Here is a 12,454-nt window from a genome sequence, read left to right as displayed (position 1 = left end):
CCAAAACCAAAAACCAAGGACCGCTGCATGAAAGCTGACAATAGAATGGGCCAAACTACAAACCAGCTGATTTTCCAAAGCTATCCAGGATTATCGGTATCCTCTGTATTCACTGAACTTCCATTTTGATCACTTATATTTCAAGAGGAAAACGCAAACAAAGCAAGGATTACGTTAACAGGGATATTTCATATACCAAAAAAGTAAGTCTGGTTGTGGCAGTTAGCCAAAGGTTACCTGTAGTACCTGTTTCATGGCTGTGTATCTTGTTTTGCAGTTGCTGATCTGCTTTGGGGTGATACAGCGGCTAACAATCCACTTACTATTTCTCGTCTTATTTCACCAACGATAGATTCCTTGATCTGAAAGGGATTAACCAAAATTTTAAGGTCAGTAAATTGTAAAACCAACGGATAAAACTAAATGATACTGCAAATACGTTGGACATTATTGACATATGAAAATGTACAATACCAAAAGGTCAATTTAAAAAAAAAAATGCTAATGGAAAAATATAGGAGGGTTTCTCTTGAAAAATAACTGTAAGTAATTTTAAAGTTCTCGCAAATTGTATAAATGCAAACCCAAGTAGTTTTATTTTTCCAGATGGTAAGTATATCTGTGTTTTACACTTAGGATTACTGGTTTTACGTTAAGGAAAAATACATTCCAACTACGCTAAAGTTCTGACAATGGCATTTCAGGATATACAAATGCCCCAAATGCACCACTTTTTGAAATTAGTTGTTATCTTTTGAAAAGGAAGGCAGGACTGATCTGCCTTACAAATGGATTATGCAGTAGAAAAGGCCGAAGTCTATGAAGATGAACTGCTGTTTTCATATAAATCAAAAGGAGACAAATCCTAATTACAAGAAAACTTCAACAGTTGCTCACATCATCAGTTGGCCCCTGGGATATGATCTGTGCTGACAAAGATTATTTTTCACAGGATTGTGACAAGGCATTTACCCATTAAGTTTTACATAAAAAAAACCCAGGAGTTACTACTAGCAGGCACCTGAACGTGGCTGAGGCTAGAACAAAGAAAGAACAGAGCACTGACAGCTACAGTAAAGGAAAAGGAGAAGAGGAGGCAAAGCCCAGTTGTACAAAGGCATATTATGCCAGAAAGCAGCAGGGCGTGACAAATCAAAATTATACGGGCTGCTCGCAAGTCTGAGAAATCTTTGGCACCAACTCATTTTTTGGACAGTCTTCACGTGGGGAAGGACTAACTAGTCAGACGTGGTTCCAAGGACAGCAGAGGATGACGATGGTGAGAGTGCAGGGGAGCAAGAGCCCGAGCCCAGCCGCTGGGGTCACTCACAGAAGCGCTCATCAGCCTAGTTAAGCTACACAGTTTTCTTTTCCTTATGAAAAGGGAAAATAATTTCCTGGCACGAATAACTGATCTTAAACTAAAGAAAATACTGTTCATAGTGTAATTTCAAAGTAGCTTTCAAGTGCCTGAGTAGCGATAATACGTGAGACTCGATGCCAGAAAAAAGCCCGAATTTCTAATCCCGATTTTGCCAGTAACAAATCCCTTCATGTTCTGATGCCCCATCAACATCACGGGGAAAATATTTACTCAAACCCAGCCTTCCCAACAGCCCTGCCATGTTTGCGTAGCCCTCTCATCATCTCGATTATCATCTTGCAATTATTCTTGTAAGTCTCCCCTTTTCCTGGTGCGTCAAAAGGATTAAGCAACAACGTCAGAAGGGTGGCAGCAGCATTAGCAACAGGTTATTTATCCCTTGTTCTTACTGGCAAGCAATTCAATCCCTAAACCATTAGTGGCAAAGTTCCTCCTTTCATTACTACTTTGCATCAAGCAGAAATTCAGAGACTATAATGTTATTGGGAAACAGGTTTCCAGTTGGGTTGTTTGCTGATTAACTGACTAAAGAAAAGCCAGTGTGTAACAGAACCTGGCTTATGGATGGCCCCAAGTCCTGAGGGTGTCTGTGCTGATGCACACACAGACCTACAAAGCGTTAGGACGGCTGTCAATGCAGTAAGGGCTTTGGGATTTAGAAATGCTGGCACAGGGAAACAGCACCCCAGCTGACCGGCAAGCCACTGTGGTAACAGAACCCTCCTCTGCTCTCTCTGTGTTCCTCCTCCAGCATCACATGGGGTGGGTCTGCGAAGATGCTACAAAACAGTCATTCTGTGCCCTTCCCTTGCCGGATAGACAAAAATAAACCTCACTTTCCACAGAAAGCTGATAAAAGCTTCCCAAATTAGCAAGTAAATGGTCTAGTATGACAGACAGTCTTGTGGTGAGGTGGAGAATGGAAGGGAAGCGGCTCCTGTTCTATTCTCAGCTCTTCCAACAACTTCTGTCTTGACCTTGGAGCCCTCTGCCTCTCACCTTCCTGCCCGGACAACAACAAGGCCACCCTCCACTGCTTCTTTTCATTGCCACTGCTTCCTCCCTCCTTTCCAGACTCATCAAGGTCATTCCTGCGTGGCGAGCACAGCATCGATTCCCGAGGCGACTCAGTCCCACGCCTGTGTCACAACAATTGCCTATGTTTGCCTTTTTCATTACAAACGATTTAGGGCAAGGTGCACCTTCCATTTACTCTGCAGAGGGCACAGCCCGTTGCCAAGGCTTCCTCTGAACAAAAGACAGCAGCAGTCAATGAATGCTCCACTGGTATTTTTAGCAGCTGAATGAAAAATTGATCATTTGAAAGAGGAGAGAACCCACTCATTTATGGTACGTTTACTACGTTGATACACCACTAATAATCAATATTGTATTAATAGCACAATACCACATTCATAGATAGTTTTACTACAGTAAAACAGTGATCTTTCTTCCTATGGAAGAATTATCATTACTGTAATAATATGTTGCTGCTAAATAACTGATTGACAGTGAAATGTGCCACAGTAGCAATTCTGAAGATGGGTGTTCTTCACCTACCGATAGAAAATGGGCATGAGGCTTTCACAGCCCTCATACTCCTGATCTAAGATAGGTTTTCTAGAACTAAAAGAATTATTTTCTACTCCTTTTCTTCTTGTGCCGCTTCTTCATGGCAGCAGCTGGTGAGGTTTTTATGCTCAAGATAGCAAGATGAGGAAGCCAACGCCTGCACAAGGGAAGTATGAACAACCAGCAGACATTTTTGATTGATGCTGAACTGACATGGATTTCAATGGAAAATGGAAAAGAGAATATTCTCTATCAAACCATCTCTCTGTCCCATAAAGACCCATTACAGCCTCTTAAAACAGACACTGACAGGAAAATCATACATTTCTTCAAAGTATAACTTCATTAAATGCCATTTACAATGGAGAACTGTTAGGAAAAACAAAACCTGCAAGCTTTTTAACCTACTACATCTTGCAGAAGAGCAGAGTCAGAGGGCCCAATGGCACTGCCAGTGACACCGTGACCCACGAGTCAAGCAAAAAGTGCTTCACGTGATACTACAATGGAGGTCAGGCTGCATTTTCATCAAGACAAGAGGGCCGCTGTTTGGCTTTTTTTTCCACATTGTTGAATGCTTTTCCGTGGGAGTTAGTCCATTAACGATAGAAGTTAACACCATGGGTTTTCTTCATGCCAGCAAACAGTTACAGGTCAAAGCTCACATGCATTACAACCCACCCAGGCATACTCTGAAACACTGCCTGACTTCTCTTTCCCCAACATGAGGTCACCCAGCTACAGAGAATAGGAGGAATAAGCAAGGGTTTAACATTTGTGAGTGCATATACCAAGAATGTATTCTACCAGATTTCTTTCTTTTGACAACGAAACTGGAATTCCTGTGTTAACAACAGAGCTACTTAAGGAAGACACTTTTCAATTTATGCTCTGTTTTAGCTCTTACAAAATCCAAAAGATTTTCCTGAGCAGTATTGAATAGCATATTCTGGCTCTGCAAAAACTACTAGGTGCTTTAAACCAATGCATCTTCATTCTGACCTGCAAAACTTCTCATGCTGAGAATCCGAGCCAATCCGAAACAGGCTGCCAATGAAGTTAAACTGAGGGACAATCTCTCTGTGTGCTCAAACATTTACAAAGTGAGTCAAGCTCAGTTATTTGCTGACTACTCATCTTTGAATAGTAGCCTCTCAGTTCAGTGTGGATTCTTTCAGCATTACAATGTCCTCAGTGCCACACAACCCAAAGAACAATCTCTGTGCAAAGTGTACACATCTTTATTTGCTATCAATTAATGAAGTTAAAGAGGAGCTTTCACACAGGCTAACCACAGAGAAAATATTGACTGAAATAACTCTGTACTTTGACTCCAGCTCCCATTATTGTCTCTGCTGCTTTTACATTTGAATTACAGCTCTCTCCTTCCTCTCTCGATTTCTCCTTCAGCAACACCCCACCATGTCACCACTCTTCTGACCCTCGGGTTTTTACAGAATGGCTAGACATGATACAAATGCAATTTCCTGCCTTTGCTTCAGAATTGGCAGCAAAGTGCAAGGTGTGATAAATACCTCATGTGCAAGTCTTCTCTGAGCATTAGGCAAGGAACCCTTTTAAAAGGGATGAAAGGAAAAAAAATGGACCAGAGTGAGAATTTGGCATGTCTGGGAATATTTTATGACATCTCCAAACACAGACTTTCCCAAGACTCCTCCTGACTTCACTCCAGCTACTTTAGAGAAGATGGCAGCAGGAGGGTGGCCGGGGGGCGGGGAGACATTTGAAAATTGAATTTTTGCCACCCTGCCTCATTCACCTTTTTGCTTTCAAAGTAGAGGTGTAAAGTTGTAGCATCACAAGCTCCACTGCAAGGACCAGTGATGGTCAAAGTAGAGGTGTAAAGTTGTAGCATCACAGGCTCCACTGCAAGGACCAGAAGGTGTTCAGTTCCTAAGGTTGAGCACAGCAATGATGAGGTCGTTGGTCTGGTGGTACCTCACCGTGAGCTGACTGTGGTACCCTTCCTTCCAGAGGAACTTCCCGTAACTCATCCCACTGATGGGGAAAAGCACTATTCAGCATCGTGAGGCTACCTACTGAAAGCTGGTCTCCATTCCACCTCACTGCCAAACTGCATCATCTTTTAACACCAGCAGTTCACTCAATGTTAATGCTGTGGCTATGCATTATTCTTTGCACTCTCAGCTCTGGTTATTTATAGAGTTACACACAGCTAAAGAAAGAAAACATCTTCATATGCTTCCAGCCATCATCTTCTACCAGGAACACTTTCTTGAAATGCTCTGCTGCTTCACAGATCTCACTGTGCAAGTGTAAAGTGTCTATGCATAGCAACACGCACAGTGAGTCAGTCAAGAAAACATCTCCATGACATCTCTACTGCTGTAGAGATAGACACAGCAGTCTTGTGGTCAGACAATGAGCAAAGGGCTACCTTATGGTCCAGTATACTCTGCCTCTTTCTGCACTGAGAGAAGAAGGGTGAAGGCATGGCAAAAGATCTTTCTGGCATCACAGCTGACGTTTTATTGTGAGATGAGCAACTTGTCTCTCACCTTTTTTAAACACAACGCAAAGGCAAAGCTCGTTCCAGTTATTGACAGCCTCAAAGCAAGCAGCCCTGGATGGCAGTGTCACAGCCTGGCCTGTTGTACATTCCTGAGCATAACATCTCTCCAGGCCTTTCGAGGGGTTTAAGGCAGAGCTGTACCAAAGCTTCAAGGTATGAGCTAAAGGCTAAGGGTCAGTGACCCTCAGCTAAAGGCTAAGTGGTCCCTCTCCAGTGAAGGAGAGGGAATAAAACCCACAGGTTCTCAATGCCCCTCTGCTGTGTACTCACAGCAGAGAGCTCGCTCCACTTTCTCACGGGCATTGCTTTTGAGAACAAGAAGTTTCTTTTGCTTCCTTTTTCCCATTTATACTACTTGCCATCAGGCTTTCTGTCATGCCATTGACAAACAAAACATGTGGGTTTAGTCCTGTTTTTTAACCTGGCCTGCAGAAAAAAATAACCAAGCACCCTTCACTTTCATTGACTGCCAATAAAATGAGTCCAACAGCATCAGTGCAACGTCAGTCTTGAAGTCTGAAATAACTTCTCATCTGACTACAGCTTGCTTCACTTACACTCCTACAGTCCTTAGTGGTTTGGGTTAGAGGACTGGGAAAGTATTTTTAAACATTTAGTACAGAGTTGTTTCAGAAAGAGTATTTCATCAATCAAATTAACTCCAACTCCAACCATTTTAGCAAGCAAAAATGACAGAGAAATTTTCACTTGGGAATCTGAAATACTACTGCTTAACCAAGTAGTAGAGACGGCAAATTCTTTCTCACACAGATTTAGAGTAGCAACTAGCTATTAATTTATGTGCTAACCACTATCACTAAAAAAAGTCTACTGCTTTGCACAAGAATACAGCTGTGGCTTTAACATCTAGTGACAAGCTCTGAGCCTTTAGAAATAGGACAGTAACAGTGTGGAGCCTTGGCTTGTGAGGGAAGAGAAAACCCCAGTGGCCAAGAGTTACAGGTAGCCTGTCTTTAGTTTTCAGTAAACACCATTCAAACACCCTAGATCTCAGCCCCACCCTCCTCACCTCCCGTATGACTTGCTGCAGCTCCTCCTGCTCCACGCTTTTGTGGATTTCATCAACCGACGGCATAAGAGGGACTTTTTCAAGTTTGTGCTCCATTTCTGGCTTGGAGTCTGCAAGCTCCTCAGAGCTCTCCCTCTGCTGCCCAGCACCTGCTCTCATGGGGGGAGTTGGTGTTAAGGCAACGGAGGCTCGGTACAACTTCTTGCTTTGACTCTTAGACCTTCCTGTTAGTTCAGAGGATCCAACAGCAGCTTTTCTACCTGCGTGACCAGAGCACACTGAAGAGGAATCAGAGTTTCCATGGGAGAATACGGACTCTGTACCCTCTGCTGGCAGAGTTTCCAGTCCAAGATCTCCCAGTCCTAAACCCAGTTCAGACTTCAGAAATGACTGCTCTCGAATAAGTTCGGAGACCTAAGGATCCAGAAAAGAAACAGTCCTGAATAAGCATATCAAAAAGTCACATACAGACACAACTATGCTTTCTTTTTATTTATTCAATCACTTACTCATTCCCTCCATGTAACAAATACAGCTATAAAATAAATATATGCTTTGCCTTTATGACTGCAACAAAGAGGATCATAAAAAGGAATGGGCTTTTTCGAAAGCCAACATAAATAAGAATTGTGGCAGTTCCCCAAGCCACTGACTTTTGCAATACGGATGCATCCTGCCAGAGCCATTGACAGAGACACACGTAAAGGCTTGATTTTGTTTTTCTTTGCTAAAACAATTCAAGTTTGTTCTTTTCTTTCTGCAGTCTTTGAACTACTTATTTTCAGTAGTTCAGGAGCTTACACAGAACTCCTAGCACAAAATGCACAGAAAAATAACAAATAATTTTCCCTAGAAAATGCATCATGTAGTCATTGTATTAACTAAATGCAAACAACATCTCATTTCTACATATTCCTCTTAAAAACATTACAAGGCTTCACAGCTACTTACATTTATGGTTAACTTTGCCTAAGGGAAAATGTAGCTGTTCTCAACAGAACTACTCAAGTGAGTAAAGTAGTTCTAAGATCATGGGTCAAATGAATCTCCTACACCCTTTTTATAAGAAATCCCTTCCTGGTTCTTTTCCTTAGGAAAACATACAGCACACAACAATTACTTACTGGTTCAATGACATTCAATGGAGAAGGGCATGACAGATTATCAGCACTTCTGCTTCCATACATACCCTGAAAAATTAAGTCAAGTTAATGCATTGAGGATTTTTTTAACACTGTCAGAAGCTAATATATAAATATGCTGTGTCACAGACAACTTTCTGTAAAAGCAGAAATTTGGAAAGAGGAAGCAAAGCTGGTTGGAGAAAGATTATTTCAGTCATTTTTAAATCTGGCCCTCTTCTATAAAAGGATTTACAAATAAAAAGATATTTATATGGTTCAAAGAATGCAGGTTTGGCTTGGGATCACAGTAATACCATATTTTCCTGTTCTTGGGTTTCAATTTTTTTCCCATGACAAAATACTGAAGAGAAAGATGTGGCCTGGGCCTGTACTGCTTCTACAGAAGAGGACTGGCTAAGAAAGAGGAATGAAACCCAGGAAGAACATATGATACTTTTGATCTGTGCTTCTTTTGTTTGGCTGATGACAGAGTTGCAGCAGAAGAAAGAGGGACAGTTTTCTGCTGAGTGAAAAAGAAGTGAAAGTATATCGCCACGCCACCAACAAACATATTCAAGCTGTCTTCTTTATCCACCCCTTTTGGACTTCTGGGGGAGTGTCTGTGGGAGTAGAGCTTCTCCCACTGTTTGGCTGGGAACCACATGTTGATCTGAAGGAGCTACAAAAGTCAATGGAGGAAAAAGCCGAAGATGAAAACTGGATTTTCCTGGTTTTTTGTTCCGTTGATTGGCAGCACTAGAGGGGAAGCACACCCCATTTATTGGGAGAGAAACACTGTATATTTCTCATCTCTGCCCTCATTTCACAAGCAAGGTGGAGGAAAACTCTAGAAAGACCATCCCCATCCCCCAAGAATTTCAGACCTGAGCACTACCTACCAAACCTGTGAGATTTCGGGGTCATGAAGAGGAAAAAGAAGAAAACACTGACAGAAGAGTCTGAAATCTCAGATCTAAAGCCCCAGAAGATATATATTGATATGTGTTAACACGGAGAAAGTCCCTCTGTTCCCACACTTTTTCCTCAAGATGAAACACTTACTGAAACCAATAAAATAAGACCCCTGATAATACACACAGCATCATTAGATTCTCCAGATATCATCCCATTGTAAGAGTTTTAACGGTTCTGAGTGACGAACATTACACTGAGAAACCATATCATGTTGTTGCAAAATACTTACTACGTGTGTCTGAGGTCTGTAAGGTGAAGACATGTGCAAACTTCTCAGCTGGTCTTCCAAAGCAAGCAGACGTTCTTCTAACTGCATCTCTAACTCCTGTAGCTCCATGCGGACAGACTTTCTCAAACTCTGTAGCTGATCAGCTTCGTATCTATACCAAGTCCATCATAAAAAGAACAAGGGCATTCACTGTACTCAGATGCACACCACAAAGGGGGAACTGAGCAGGACAGTCCCATAAGTAAATGACTCCATGCAAAAGAATTCAAAGTGGAAGACAGAAAATTCCTCCATCATGGAAAAATTAGCTGAAACCCCTAAATGGAACAAAAGTCTTTCTCCATTTATAGAAATGAGATAATTCACTTCGTGGAGAAAACTAAACAACATGGTGTATCATAGAACATGCTCCAAAAATTTTAGCTTTAAAAGCTTAAATATATGAATGCAGAAGAAATGGGCATTTAAACATATATCATATCAAATCCAATTTAAAACCGGTAACAACAAAAATCACAGAGCAACGCAGTAATCACATATTACTTGTGCATGATTCTAGGTTCCCAAGCAATTGCAGCTACATTTTGGCCAGGGTGCCATTGTCTGAGAAGGCAAACTGATTTCAAACATGTTTACTTTTAAAGTGATTAGTCAAGAGATGATTCAACTAAAGTAAATAAACAAGCAGTTTTGAAAATTGTTCCAGATCAGCTGCTGCTGCAACTCATGGTGAGCATAAACACACAGAGCCAGCATATGAATGCCACATGTAGCCTGCTGAGTGGCCACAGTAAGTTAGAAAAGCATCTGAATGCTAGAATGTTCATTTTTTATTTACATCTATGAAGATGGAGGGCAACCTAAGCTGAAATTCTCTTAAGATTTTTTTCCCCCCCACTATCCTATGATAAAAGTCCTTAAAATCCACAGCTGTAAAATCACTTTGGAGAAAGGATGAAGAAACAAATCAGCAATTAATGAGAAATAGAGATCAGAAGAAACAAAGAAGAAAAAACTCAAGAATGGAGAAATATAAAGAAAAGAGTAAACAAGTTCTTGGTAAAAACTCAGCTCCAACTCTGTTCAAATTGAAACTAATAGATTAAACTAATAGATTTTTTGCTCTGATTGCAGGGGCAGCGACACACTTCCTGAAGTATTTTCAGAGTATTTTCTCTCTTTTTTTAAAAAGACCATTTTACCTTTCCTCTTCTGTCATGTGCTGATAAACTGTTGTCTGTTGACGTAACATAGTCAATTCCAAATCCATCATTTGGGTTCTGAATAAGTTTAGATTTCGCCTTACCACTTGTAGCTCCTGGAAAGTATTCTAAAAAAAAAAAAAAAACCAAACAACAAAGCAGCGGGGCGGGGAGAGAAAAAAAGATAATAATCCATTACATGGAAAAATTGAATTAAAATAAGTTTGGATCCTATAACTGCATTTGCCCAGATGTGCCCTTTGAGTCAAGCAGAACCTCAGCAACTTCAGTATACTACAGAGGCTGCATGTTGTGAACTCACAATAACTCAAGAAAACAATATTTTCAGATGTATCATACGAGCAAACACATGAAAGGATTTCCATGTATTTAGATCCCTTTTTAACATTATTTGCAGGATGGGGTCATCTATTATCTCTTGAGAGCAACGATAGGGAACTGCCCCAAATTACCACAACCTGTAGCACATTTAGGATGTTTCTTTATGTTTTGTTTTGACTAAATACCACTGTGTGAATAGGGCCACTTACTTCATAGAGAGGTAGAATGGATGATCTCTGAGTAGTGTAACCGCTGGCCGCTGAAAGATCCTGACCCCTCATCACCGGGTACTAGGGAAAAAAATAAACAGTTTGAAATGGGAAAATCTGCAATCCCCTTTATTGAGAACTCCTCAAACGTGCAGATACTCCGCAAGCAGCCACTGTTACAAAAGCCTTGCTGGTACTGTGATTTCTGCTGTCTATGTAAATATTGTATCAGGAAAAGGAAACCTTGCAAAATGGCAGTGCCCCCTCTTAACTGAAGCATGTGCACCAAAGCTCTGTAATCCAAATGCACTGCAGGTGAAAAACCAAATTAATCCCGTCTGACAAAGTATGTAGGAATAAAAGCTAAGTTTTTCTGCAGCAGGCATTTTGTGTCTGAAAACTCAGTAGTCTCAATTGTCTCAGCAAATGATAAAAAGAACAACTCCCAAAACAGAACTGAGCAAATTAAAGTGTGTCCCGTTTTAAAATCATGATTCCAGTCACATTTATTGTGGGGTTTTGTTTATTTCTTAGTTTGGGTTTCTTTGTTGATTTTGGTTTTTAATCTCACTACATTGCCTACATCCAAAGACCGCTGTGTGCTAATGGTCTCTCGTAACAAGACGACTGCTGAAGAATTTCTATTTGCATGTTAGATCGACAATGGAGCAACCAGATAAAATTCAGGGGCAACATGTTGCATGTAGGAGACCTGGCACAAGAACAGTGGAAACAGCAAAAACATTTACCTCTTCAAACATGAAAACGACAGCTTGTCCAATATAATTTTGAAAGAATTCAAAGGACTATTGACACGCCATGGAAAATTTGAAGCATGTCCATTAATCCAGAAGAGTTTTGCTCAAACATGATCACATCGAGGCGATGTTTGGTTTTTCCTCTCCCAGTGTTCTCTGTTCCCTGTTCTATCAGTAATTTATCTATTCCTCTTATTCCTTCCTAAAACCAGAATCATATATTTGAAACATCGCAACTTCTTCTTTAGCAGCTGAGTATGTTCTGTGCCAAACTTGATCTCAGCTGTAGGAGAAATCAGCATCAAGGAACTATGTATTTTAAGTAAGATGGTTTCATACAAACTTCTATAATGAGAAGGACCAAGCCCCCAAAATGGAACTGGTCTAGACAAATTACTCTGGAAGCAGAACAAGTGGGCTAGGAGATGCTATTATCCCCTCCGATACTTTTTTTTTTTTTTTAAAAATGCATGAGCATGAGTTCTGGATGTAATACAGATGTTTCTTCTTCAGCAGGTTTAGTTAGCATCGTGTAAGTGGTAAAAGTACTTGCAGCACGCTGTAACCTTACACAAGTCAAGGCTGCAATTGGTACACAACAGGAAACTTTACAAAGAAGGTTAAATTCTGCAAACATCCACTCCCAGGCACACTGTCCACTACCCTGAGCAATGGGTGACTTAAAACCCAGTTGACTGCAACTTTCCACTGCGGGGCTGTGTCCCAATACCAAAGCTTGCTCCCAGAAGTAGGGCCAGCTCATACAACCAAAGTCAGTCTGGACTAGCCTCTAGCTTTTGACAAGTGGCAAAAAAAAGAAAACAATAGGACCTAAAAAAGTTCACTACATCCTACCACCTGCAATACGGTGCAGGTAGGCGCATGTTTGTCCTTCAGTGAAACCCACAGAAATTTTTGAAGCTCTGTAACAGAATAGTCTTCATGTATTCATATATAAGCAAGCACAGTCTGCAACTGCTCTGCCCACATAGCCTCCTGCAGCAGCTTGCAGGCTCCTAAGTTGGATCACCACCTAAGAGAACAGCAGTACAGGGATGGCAGAGGAGGGACAGCT

The 12,454-nt window shown here is 41.1% G+C and overlaps 1 protein-coding gene across 1 annotated transcript in view; it reads right to left on the bottom strand.

The window, feature by feature from the left end:
- Positions 1-235: 235 nt before the first annotated feature.
- The window catches only part of SSFA2 (sperm specific antigen 2), a 19,417-nt gene continuing 7,198 nt past the window's right edge, over positions 236-12,454 (bottom strand). Inside the window, exons 4-9 of the mRNA XM_010282914.1 lie at positions 10,622-10,702; positions 10,071-10,198; positions 8,869-9,019; positions 7,665-7,730; positions 6,541-6,954; positions 236-362 (exon numbers count right to left, since the gene is read on the bottom strand). Of these exons, the coding sequence (XP_010281216.1) occupies positions 252-362; positions 6,541-6,954; positions 7,665-7,730; positions 8,869-9,019; positions 10,071-10,198; positions 10,622-10,702 (951 nt within the window). The 3' untranslated portion in view covers positions 236-251. The remainder of the gene's footprint in view (positions 363-6,540; positions 6,955-7,664; positions 7,731-8,868; positions 9,020-10,070; positions 10,199-10,621; positions 10,703-12,454) is intronic.

Source organism: Phaethon lepturus, unplaced genomic scaffold (genome assembly GCF_000687285.1).
Source record: "Phaethon lepturus isolate BGI_N335 unplaced genomic scaffold, ASM68728v1 scaffold24392, whole genome shotgun sequence".
Taxonomy (NCBI): Eukaryota; Metazoa; Chordata; class Aves; order Phaethontiformes; family Phaethontidae; genus Phaethon; species Phaethon lepturus.
This window is presented reverse-complemented; position numbering and strand designations above follow the sequence as displayed.